Here is a 12798-nt window from a genome sequence, read left to right as displayed (position 1 = left end):
GGCTCCCAGCAGCTCCCCGATGATGGGATGTCCTCGTCACCCCATGTCCCATGGTGGTGGCAGCACGAAGGGACAAGGGTGGACGTGCTGATATGCCCTTGTCCTCCAAACCTAGTTCACATCAGGTGCTGAGAATAAAACCATCACAATCCCTTCAGCCTGCCACATTCATCTAAACTACAAAAAAAACCAAAACCCACAACCCAAAAATTACAAAGTACAAGAAATGAAAACAAAGCTCTTAGATCTAAATTTTCTATTTTAACAAACATATTGGTAGGGATACTAAGGATTCCGTCAAATCCACCTTCATTTTAAGTGCAGATCAGATTAAATTTGACCCTCATGCATAGGCAAGGCAACAAAAAAAAAGCAATTGGGTTTATTGGAAAGGGAAAGAAAGAAGGTTCTTCATTTTCTTTAATCTTTGCAGATGACAGTTGCGGATTATAACAAAGACATGAAAGGGAACAAAAAAGCTTTTTAATGTAGTTTGGGGTTGTTTTCTTCCCTTCGCATTTTTTAATACAAAATGGAGTGGTGAAAATCAAACAAAAATCTGTTAAATTTTGTGCGTCTCACGGTTTCCCTCATAGCTTGCATTAAAACACAACACTAACAAGGAAAGGCACTTTGAGACTCCGGGGACTGTTCATTTTCTTTCTTGCCTTTCAAAACCGACTGTCATTTAAGGAATCCTGCCATTTGCCCAAATACTTCATGCATCAATTTTCTCTCATTCCTCCCTGACTTTGTTTTGCTTCGCCAGAAATTACTGGCGAGCAAAAGGGTCGCTTTGAGATCCGTGCTCTATTTACATTACACGCAGATCTGACATAACTCCCCCAAATCACAAATTGTGTAGATTTTAAGAGCATCCTCAAGTTAATCCTCTGGGCACAAGTGAATTGCAGCCGTATATCTCCATGTAGGAATCCACTCCTCTGCTTCGGCTGACTTTCCTCAAGGTATTTTGGTTTATTTACGCCGTCATCCTCCAGTTATAATAAATAGCTAAACTGGCTTCCCTGACAAAATGTTTAGGGCCCATTAACAATAGATGGGATGGAATATTCTGTATATAATAACGCTGGAATAAGCTCTCTATTTCTACTTATGGTTGGTAAAGAACGCAAAGCTTAAGAACAACTCTTCGTGCCAAATTGGAATAGAAATTATACAAATAGCCAAAAATAAATTTTTGTTTATATTCATTTATCAACAGAAAAGAAAATAAAAAACCAAAATCTTTGTTACAATATCAGTTTTCACGAACAAGGACAGATACAACGCTGAACCTTGTCTTCTTGAGCATTACTGGTATCATCAGGGGATGCCAAGGAGAAGAAACCAGCCAAGTGACCCAGATTCATAGATCCACATTTGCTTGGACTAAAGACTCATTTGTTGCAAGGGAAACAAACCTCTCCTCCCAGTGCAACTTTCATTGTTATTTTTTTGTGTCTGGGTGCCTGAAGAAATCTTGCCCACCCTCTGGTTAACCCGACTGGTGCATTAATGGCATTTCTTCTGGTGTCAGAAGGCATCTGGAGTCACGGCCGTTCATTTTTTATTCATTTCTCCATATGTCTTACACTTCATTTTCTGCTACACTACTTCACTTTCCCCGAGTCCGCCTGCATTTGTAACGTCAATAACAAATGTCTGGGATACGCATTGGGATTTTTTTTGTTGTTCAGCATCCGCACCGACACTGAATGCACTGAGCTTGCAACGCACCATGGGGGTTGTAAAGGTTCATATCTCCACAGGAGACAAGACCTATTTCTAAGCATGCTCAAATTACAGCCTTTGCTTTGAAAAAAACCCTGCACACTTTGTTATAATGCACACAGGACAGCGCTCACAAGCGAAATCAGGAAGCGGGCATAATGTATGACTAGGTGACTTCTTAAAAACAACCGTAAATATGGATTTGAGGCGCGTCTCCTGAACTGCATTCAAATAAAAGCACTTAACAGATTCTCATTATAAATTCTCCTTGCTCCATTAAACACTTTCCCTGGTGTTTTCGAAGTTAAATGTTTCCCGAATGAGCCCGAGCAATCTGTAAATGCCCAGGCTCCCCCAAAATAGCGGGGCTGCAGAAGGCTGGTGGGATGCTGTGGAGGTCGGTGCTCCCCAGGTCATCGGGGCACGGTGAGCTCCCACAGCTCTACCAGGGCTTGGGGTAGGTACATGTTGGCTTTGGGGACTAATTTATTGAGAATTGTTTGAAATGGAGATGCGTAGGACCCCCTCTGTCCCTCATCCCTCATCTCTGTGAAGCAGACTGGCAGAACTCTGCTCCTCGGGGACAATTCCAGGTTAACTCGAATTGATATTTTAACCACGTCAGAGTATTAACAGGTCTTCATTATTTGTGCTACGGAAGCGCCCACAAGTTCAAGATGAGATCAGGGTTTAATTGTCTGCTTAATGTAGAAACATACTGCGAGCCTCTGCTTCATATAGCTCATAGGCAAAAGACTAAAGGAAATGTGCCAAATTTAAAAACTTATATTTTGTGCTTTCTATTCATAAAGAAGTTACAAGCCCCATTCTCTATCACCGTGGGAAGTGCATACTTGAATTTGACAGCATTTGGTGAATTTACTTGAAATGAACAAAGTTTTTCTCTATTTTTATGGATTGCTCAGTTTACCAGAAGACGAAAATCCAGGCCAATTCTGTTGTGCTGTAAAGGAGATAACTCACTGGTAGGGCTCTTGTTTTATTGAAGGCAATACCCAAGCTCTTTATTATCCATTTTAGCCTTTCTGATGGTAACTCCTTTCCAAATGACCTGACACAGTCCTCAAAGTAATATCGGAGGGGTAGCTCCTCATCCACCACTGAAATGAAGTTGTTGTTGTCCTACAGAGTGCCTAGAAGGAATAAAACCAAACTATTTTGCTCTAGCAGACGACACAGAAGAGAGTCCTTTGGAGAACATCACCATGAGAGTCTATTCTAGTGGAATACTTAAATTTATTAATACCATTAAAGACTGCTAAGATGATTTAAAGATTTATTTTTTTTAAAGGATGGATGTAATTTCCCTAGCTTGTGCTAAAATCTGCTCCCAAGCGTTGCTCTCAAGGGGAATTGTGTGTTGTCCAAGAAGTGGAATACATCTTCCTGACGGTTTCTTTTAATGGGATTTAATCTACTGGCCATTGGGTGAGTTAGAAACCCAAGGATATTTGCAAAATGAGACTCAAGGCACCTCTCTCTTTTTTTGGAAGATGGTGCAATGCATTGCTTGAGGGTAGTTTCTGCGCAGAAGAGGCCAAATATCTTTTGGGTTGAGGTTAGAGAAAAACAGCACTATCTCTGGCTGTGATGTTGGCAGCACTTTTCCCTCTCGGTTTCCTGGAATCCAATAGCCCCGGTGTGCAGAGTTTATACTTCAATTTGACATTTGTCCTATCGACAGATTACCTTTTCCTGGCAATAAGCGAGTGTTACCAGGTCTTGGAGCTGATACTGGTACTATTGATTACCGAGCGCGATGTTTTTGCAAACCCAGACAGGAGTAAATTAGGCTGATCTTCGCTTGCTTCTCGAGATAATTTGCAATGACTGCCCCTTAGAGGGTTGCTCAGCACCAGTGGCAGTGACATGACATGCAGGGCATAGATGTAATTCTCTTGAAGACCTTTTCTCTTTCAGAAGGGCAATTCCTGCAGGAGTTACTCTGCTTTCAACCTCATCTAGACCACCGCCTCACTCCTCAACAACCCTTATGTATATATATATATTTTTTTCCCAATAACTTACAGGAATTCCTCTTGGTACAACCCCCTCCATGTCCCCATACTACAGGGTATTGTCAGACCCCATCTGTTTGGACAAGATATCTTTGTTTCCACTTTGTCTACGGGGAGCCTACAGCTGTTTCTCATGAAGGATCCCTTCCTGCTGGCTCAGCCATCCCAAGGGTAGCTTCCTATAGCCTACAGTTGAAACCAGCTTAGTAATGGAAGGAAAAAAAAATAAAATAAAAAAGCAGAAGGTGGCAGTTTTCTTCTTAAGCAAGCTCTGGCACCATAAGGATGCTATTTTACTATATTCATGGGTTCATCCTGATGCTCAAGCGGAGTAAAAGGGAGCAGATCTAAATGAATTGCTACTTCCCTTTGTGCCTCCCTCTCTGTATGGATCACGAAAGACGCTGACAAAGGTGTTGGGAGAAGATTATTGAACATCTAAGTAACCTTTATTGTTCTTTTATCGGCTCCATTAAATTAGAAGGACTTCAGCTGTTGTTCAGCGCAAGGCAGCAGCTCTAAGTGGTGTGATGGGATGAGCAACGTCTTCACGACGATCAGGAGACTCTGCCTGAGCTTCAGCTCTCCCAGGATACTAATCTGCAGAGCACTCTGCCGGTCCCTTGTGTCAGGTAATTGTTATAATAGGGAATGAGCAGAACTGAGAATGAATTTTTATTTGAGAGATAAAGGAGCCGATCTGGAAAAGCAGCCAAGTGCACTGCCCTCTTCACAACACCGTAGTTCAAGGCATGGTGTTTTCCTGGCAAAGAGTTCACATCTGGTTATCGAACATTCACTGTATATTTATAGTTTAAAGAGAAAATTAAATTCCACGTGAAAACATTTGTCAAAAGACCCCTTTTAATGGATGCAGAGATGTCGCAATTTTCTGTTCTTTAAGAAGAAAATAACAGCAGTATCTTCAGCAGGTTGCTATTCGTTGATTATGTTCTTTCCACTAGCAACATCCATCAGAGGAAATTGATTTTGTTCATGCTTAGTTTGGACTTCTTTTGCCTTTTTCTTTTTAAAGTTGAACTGCACAACGCAGCTTTATTTGCAGAGCATGTTCCGCACCAACATTGACATGATGGATCCTTTCCTGATGCTCTGATTAAAGCTGAATTCTTCGCTCTGTTCCTTCAAAGGCAAGAAGAGATTTCATGTGCTAGGAAAAAAAAAAATAAAAATGCATATAATTCTCTCCTTCTCCTGCTCCCGAATAGCTAATACAAATGGTAGTAGCATTGTTACTCAGTTGCATTCCCCACTGCAATGAATAAGAACCAGTTGAGAAAAAAATGTGAATTTATTCTGAGATTCGTGCAATTATCATCTCTAGAGCCCTTCTCTGTCATCGTTTCTTCGGCGTTGTAGCTGCCAGGAGTGCCAGCAGCCTTTCTGTTCCATTAGCTGCTGCTCTTGTTAGTAGGTTTATACTAAAAACCTTTCCTCATTTGAACTCCCGTTCCAGTCAGGGGCACTTTTCCAGAGAGCATCAGAATGACCCCGTAAGTATGACAAATATATAATGGTGTTCAAAAAGCAACTTTCTATGTGATAATACTAATGCTTTTTCACTTTTTTTGTGGTTGTATTGGATTAAACAACAAACTCTAATACTGTGTTCAAACCCTGTGCCATAGCAAATTGCCTTTTTTTCCCTCTTATCTAAGAAGAGACTCATGCAATTATTTATTGCTCCAGTTAGCAGCAGCTCAAATTAGCCACCTGAATTTTTCACGTTTTTTTAACAGAAAGCTGCAGATTGCATCCTCGTCCCAATCTGAGCTCATTTTTGCAGATGTAACCTTAGCCAACCTAGTTATAAACATATATCAAATGTCAGTCTGTTCCACTGATAACGTTTGATGGACTATATATTGTGCTGTTCAGGTAATTGTAATGAAGGATGTGCTATATGGTCTTTATTTTAAAATTTTCCAGGAATTTATCACAGTTTTCCACCCAGTTTGTCAATTTGCGTGAGTACATCTTTCATCATCAAATTAGCCATAAGTCACTCCTTTGGCTTCTTCATTATCGGGAATTCACGACGTATGTTGATTAAATGTGACAGTTACATGTTTTGGGGCTTTTGACAGTAATTTCTCGAATCAGGTTTCACGAGCAATTTTTCACGTTTAAACCATCGATGTTCAAGGTGACACGCTTTTCCGACTAATGGCTCATTATTTAAAATTTAAGCCAAATGAAGTCCAGATGTCTGTGCTCTCAACATAATCAGTGGAGATGTAAACCAACCCGTAGAGGCTGATTCATCCGATCTTACTGAAATTCTTGTCTTAGCATCGTCCTTCAGAGGTGCTTGCCTCTTTGATTCCTATAGGAACAGCCTTAATGTGCCAAACTTGGAGAAAGCTGCAAAAAATAAGACTAATTCCATTGTCTTTTGTCATATGTACTCTTCAGAGAGCTGATGGCTTCCATAAAATTGGTATGAAAATAGGAAATGGATAGGACCATGGTGAGGCACGTTTATTTTCAAAGGTTACCAAGTAGTTAGAAAAAAAACTACAGTGCAAAATTTGCCTTGCTGTAGTAACTGTCGGCAAATACCTGGTACATCTCCAAATCCTAAAGCTTCATCTTTTGGCGTCCTTTCCTACATTCACCAAAGTATACGATAGTGAATGGTCCGTACGAACCACTTGTGTGACTCTGCCCGACAGCGTTGAAAACTCCTAAAAAGCCACAGAAGTTGGGTCAGGGACAGAAGGAAGACTGGTAGTGACCACATCTGTCTAGACTGACCACGTGAAATGCTTTTTCTTAAGCAGAAACAACCGAATGTAACGTTATTAAACGCTCAGATAAATAATCTCGGCATGTCACAATAAATAAATCTTCGTGTGGAGCCCGGAGAGTTGCACCACTTAAATCAGAAATTAAAAGCAGGATGCTAATATGGAGTGGAAACCGTATGAAAATATATATACTCCGTCTCCGTGAATGCAAAATAATTTCCTCGTGACTAATGATATTGCAGGGGATACGAACTGAATTCATACCCATACGATACTTAGCGCAAGGATTTATTAATGCACCCGTCATTTGTTTGGCATTTTTTAAAGTTTAGCTCTTTCGTGACAGAAGCAAAGAAGCCGCCTGAATATTAAGTGAGTATGTCACTGTTTCTGCTGGCCATTAAATTAAGTACAAAATACGTGGGTGGGAAAGACATTAGTAACAATATGCAGTAAGTACTTAAAGATTATTTACTCATTTCAGGTGCGCTGTAATAATATTAATCACGCTGGGCTCGTTTGGCGTTAATGCAGATGAAATATGTAATTCTGCAGCAGGGCTTTTGCAATGTCACATTAATAAATGCCTCCTCACGTAACAACATTTCTTATTTTCCAGTAGTGGACTTGGTGAAGGCAGGTGCCCTGTTTGGCAGGTGTTGGAGAGCCCGATGTGTTCAGGCTGATATCTTCCGTAATTGTCTTTAGCACAGCTAGAATTAACTTCTCTAGGAAAAAAAAATAGAAAGAAGGATGAAGCAATTTGCATGGAAAAAGTCAGGAAAATAGATAGTCTCGTTTTCCTTAGGAAATTGTATCTAGAAGCAACGCGGACCTGAGCTGCTCATTTCACAGCGCACCCCAAAATTGATCCGTGTGTTAAACCCCTCCCGTCCACAGCATAGACTGGGGGGTTCCCGGTGAGATAAAAAGTGGTAAAATGGCAATTTCTGAGCTGTTTCTGACCGGCACACTCACTGCGGATCCCATCTTTCTCTTGCACAGACGTTGGCTTAACTTTGTTGTCTTTTTTTCTTCTTTTTCAGGAAAGCGCTCGTCCGTCCTGCCTGCCAGGCCTGACTTTAACAGCGTGTGTTTTGTTTTGCCTTATCTGTTTTCTCCTGCAGAGCCGAGCTCCCACTACGTGATTTCCTTGAAGGCCTTTAACAACGCCGGCGAAGGAGTGCCTCTGTACGAAAGTGCCACCACCAGGTCGATGACAGGTGAGTCGGGAAATGCTCTCGATCTCCTCCACAGCAAATTCCGCCATAGGCAAAACGATTTGGGGCAAGGCAACGGGAAAAAAAAGAGCTCTGCGACCTCCAAATCCCTGCTAGAACAAATCAGCTTCGTTTTCTTCTTTATCGTAATGACACGGACAGAATGAATAATTTACCCTTCCCAGAAATTGGCTTTATATTTTTAATGGGATGCTCACAAGTGCTTGCTCTTTGGTACGGTTTGGCCTGGGAGAAGCATGACTCCCAAAGCTTTTGGAAATGGAGAGATAGGGGTTGCTGTGCTGAATTCAGCCCAGATGGAATTACTTTTGTTTCCTTCCTCCTTAAAGTAGTTCAAGTGAAAATGAATTAGTTAAAAAACAACGCAAAACAAGCACATTCCTATCATGCACGTTTACAGAAGCAGACAAAGGGGTTAGAAAAGGTGAAGATGCTGATTTACAGGACAGGACAAGGCTCACAGAAGGAATTTCCCAGCAGTAGCTGAGCAGAGTGCTTTTAGGCAGCTCTATTCACAATTATGATGTTGGGACAATAACAAAATTACAGGAGCAGAACTGTTTTGTACAACTTCTGGACTGCCTCGTGGGTTTTATCCACAGGGAAAAAAAAAATAATAATAATTAAAAGAACAGAATCGAGGAAAAAAAAAAAAAAGTGTTTTTCCTCTGGATTGACACCGTCATTTGGTGAATTTTTTTTTTCTCGTGGCCCACCCATGGTGTTCAGAGCTGCCTGGAAGGGGAGCTGTGTCACTGAGAGCAACCCGGTCACTGACGTTGGCGTGGGTGTGCCGCGAGGAAGAAAGAACCCAAATGGCTGCTCGGTGGCTCTGCAAGGAAAAACGGCTTCCAGCATGCAGTTTTGTGAAGTATTCCCATAAGAAATCTTGGAAAGTCAGCAAGGAAAAAAAAAAAAAAAAAAAAAGATTCATTATAAAATCGAGGGTAACCATAAAAATGACTTTGATATAGTAAGTGTCAGCGAGCTTCTGGCTCAAAATTATTAATTTCACTTCTTGTCTGGAATCTACAGAGGTCATTCTTGCTGAGCATGCCAACAACATGTGTCTTGTAACATCTTCTTTCCAGTGAGTTTGCCTCGGGGTCCACGGAGACTTTAATTTTTAAGTTTTCTCGTTCCTTGTCTGACTCCATTTACAAACGACCCATCTGGCCTGTGGGGTTTGATTTCATGCGTGTGTGTAACCTCTTGTAAATTCAAGGATATCCAGGTGTAAAAAAGGTAATTCAGGCTTGGGTTATCTGCGATGATCCTCTTTGAGGAGCTTTTCTCATCACTGGGCACATATCTGAGCCTCCTGCTGGGCAGATAAAACCCCTGGGAGCCTGGGCGACTTGTGGAAGAGCATCTCAAAAAGTTTTGCTTCCAGCAAAGCAGGAAAGCACAGGAGGGTGCAAGCAAGAACCAAGACCCTGTGTGTTTGCGTGGCCACTTAGCATGCGTGCACATACCTCGGGGTCTGCCCGACTTACGTAACGTGTAATATTCACAAATCAAATCTCCAAAGAGAGGGAGAAAAACTATTTTCCGTCCAGAGATTGCAATTTCCAAATGACAGATGTCCGTGCGTAAATACAAGCGAATGAAACTTCGGTGGAAAAGGGGGGAAGTATTTAGGGACCTATTTTCAGCCACCAGTGGATTACAGATATTTCCCTCCTCCTCAGGTCAGTGATGACATGTTTCAACAACCAAATTATTTTGATTGAGTCTGACCATTTATTTTGCTAAAGCCAGCCTCTTTTCATAATCTCCCCTACAACAGCCCTTAAGTTTTCAGAATTGAGCGGAGAAAGGAAGTGCAGTATTTGCTAAAATAGGAACTCGGCACCAGTCACGTTAACTTCCATCATGAAAAAAAAAAAAAAAAAACACAACATGGGAACAAAAACTGCTCACCTTACAAAATTTACAGGCACTTCCTTTGGAAAACTTCACTTCAGACAAAGAAACTCTTCACTTTCAACCTTAGAGAAGCTCAATTCACTGAGACTGGACAAAAAAAATAATACATTTTAAAAAAAAAAGGTTCAGCTGCCCATTTCTGCCCTCGTGGAACATGGGCTTGGGGTTTGGATCACACAACACCAGATTGTTTCATTTCCTTCAGTGCCTGCTTCTTATCAAGAAGCTTTTGATGAAAGAAGCTACAAAAGCAGCAGGTTGAACTAATGGCTTATCATACATTTTAAACATCCTTGTCTCCTCTGTTTTTCCTTCCAAAGGCTGTGGCATCCCGAAGTTGTGAATAATAAATTACAAAATCATAAAACACAAGTGATCAAAGGGTGTCAGGAGCTGGAAATGCACATGGAGCAGACAAACTGTAGCAATTGTCAGGGAGGAAATACTAAGAGTCACTTATACTTTGATTAATTAATTAGCACATTATTTTTAGGGGAAAAAAAAAATACAGCCTTTTTTTTTTGTGTGTGTGCTGTGTTTTACCCACTGCCGTTTGAAATGATATTTAGAAAAATCACGGCTGTTAAATAATGAAGCATACAGTTGAAAAAGAAAGGCCTGAAGTTGTCCACAGGTGCTTAAACCTGGCACTTGGACAAGGATGAACACGTTTAGGCTGAGGAGATGTGGTCTGTAGCTCCCGTGGGAGCCCCAGAAGAAAGATGTTGGCATTTTTACAGCGGTGAGTCTTGTTTGCATCAAGGGGCGATGCCATAAGCACAAGGAGGGAGGGTACTGAGCTGCTGCTGTCTGTCCTCAATGGCTGGAGTATGGAGACAGCAGCTGGCGTGGATAAATGCATCTTTTTCGAAGAAGACTCATACTCACGTGTCTCGTTTCTGACATGAATTCTTCCTTCCTCCTGAAATGGAGCCCAGGTGAAGCCAGGAGCAGGAGCATCACTAGAGCCAAACCGAGGGCTGAACTTTTGGAAAGGAAATATGCAACGGCCTCTCTAATTTAATCATCCAGAATATGATAATCCATGCCACGCTGTTAGGTCATGCCCTGGATGCTCACTCTTTGCTCCTCAAAGGCTACACAATCACAGATACATGGAAGAAGTCTACTTGAAGATAACCCACATATCCATACCTAGAAGCACACATTTTTATGCTGGCGGTATTAAACCAACAACTCCAAGCTCTTCGCTTCAGCAGTGGAATTAGGATGGTCCGTTTTGCCTAAGAAACGTTGAACCAACATAGACCACGTTCCCTTCCAGAGCCTAACACAACAAAAGAGCCTGAAAGAGGCAGCCAAGGAGGAAAAACGTAGGTAACTCCTACGCACGTGAGGTGAAGTCGTGTCTATAAATCAGGTTTGTAGACGACACTCCGCTTTGGAGGTGTTTCCAAGAACGTATCGTAACATGATTCAATTTTTTAAGAAAAATGTAAATCAGTGGGAAAAAAAAGAGGCTGCTCGTTGTCTTAATCTCATGTGAAGAAAACACAGCGTGCGTGGAAGTACTTAAACAAATGGTGAAAAATTGCTGTTACCGCTGGTTTTGTGAGAGTAATGAAACTGAAACGTTGCTGCTGCGTTTTCATTTTGCTTTAATGCTTCTCTTTCTGTTCCCCTCATGTTCCTCCTCCTCATTAATGCCATGCATTTAACCCATCGTGCTGTGTGCCCCTTGGTGGCTTGTTCGTGTTTTGTTTCATTTTATTTTATTTATTTTATTTTATTTTGTTCCGTTTAACTTACCTATCCATTTATTTTGGAATGCTCATTTGGTGATGTATGGACCCAGACCCCATCGATCCATTAGAAGTTGATTTTTATCCTTTGCTTGATGATTTCCCCACGTCAGTCCCAGATATCTCCACCCCCATGCTCCCACCAGTAGGTGTGCAGGCTGTTGCGCTGACCCACGACGCGGTGAGGGTCATCTGGGCAGACAACTCTGTCCCGAAGAACCAAAAGACGACGGAGGTCCGCTTCTACACGGTCCGATGGAGAACCAGCTACTCTACAAATGCTAAATACAAGGTGAAGTTTCGGCACGTTACCAATTCGGGAACTGTTTCATCCGTTCGTATTTCATTTGCAGAGCCTTGGAATTGTTTTTTTACGAGCTTTCCTCAACCAAGATTCCCCTTTCAATCAGCAGGAGATTTGCATGAGTAACTACTGCTTGCTCAAAACCCGCGGATTTAGGTGGATGAAAATAGCATACATTAATTCTACGTGCTAATTGATGAGAGTTATGATCTTGAATCTTTACCGACCAGGTATAAATTAGCCGTAGGTGTGATAGCACGGTGAATATGAAAAAATACCAATTGCGATACCTCCCACCCTGTATGGCAATTCCACCCATATCCCCAAACACCAAAACTGGAGATTTCTTTACAGGAAAACTTCTCAGTCTGAACGGATACGGCAGCAGCAGAGGTATGCTACTTTCTGTACGAGGATTTATTTCCCAGTCCTAATGAAAACACTACCAAAAGGGGTGCAGTTTAGCAAAGAGAAACAGAGACACCGGGAATGGAAAGCAATAAGCACAGATTTTAGGTTGTTCTGTTTGCTCGCTTTTCCTTTCCACACGCTTATATATTGCACCTCGTATAACATCCACCTTCCCCATAATAAGCGTGTCCTTTGTCCCATACCCTACAATAACGGTTGTCTCCTCTTGCCTAGAGGATCATTTTGATCCATAGCGAGTTTACTACGAATATATTTTCATACTGCAAGTGGATGCCCCATTTTTTACTGCTGTGTCCTACCAAAAGCAACCGCACGTAAGTTGTTTTTATTAGGACTGTAGAACGGGTGATGTTCTGTACAGCTCTGAGGCTCCTCCAATTATTGCCTGAATTATTTGTCCAAATACAGGCTGGCTTTTCCAAAATCCCAAGGATGGCTCTCTGCGTTGGTTCAGGGTACATACACAACTCGTGGACTCCAATCTCAAGATCTTTCTCGGATAGCTTTTAGAAAAAGTAGGAATGATGGTAAAAAATAAAAATAATAATAAAAAAAAAGGCCATGCCTTCAATCCCTTTTCTGAGT

The 12798-nt window shown here is 41.6% G+C and overlaps 1 protein-coding gene across 1 annotated transcript in view; it reads left to right on the top strand.

The window, feature by feature from the left end:
* Positions 1-12798, top strand: part of LOC309889411 (netrin receptor DCC-like) — a gene marked incomplete at both ends in the record, with an annotated part of 358394 nt that overhangs the window by 298972 nt on the left and 46624 nt on the right. The window contains 2 exons of the mRNA XM_082782226.1: positions 7672-7767; positions 11531-11769. Coding sequence (XP_082638352.1) covers positions 7672-7767; positions 11531-11769 — 335 coding nt within the window. The remainder of the gene's footprint in view (positions 1-7671; positions 7768-11530; positions 11770-12798) is intronic.

This window comes from Aythya marila, assembly GCF_965140915.1.
Source record: "Aythya marila genome assembly, chromosome: W".
Taxonomy (NCBI): Eukaryota; Metazoa; Chordata; class Aves; order Anseriformes; family Anatidae; genus Aythya; species Aythya marila.
The sequence above is the reverse complement of the archived record's forward strand: the minus strand, read 5'-3'. Positions and strand labels throughout refer to the sequence as shown.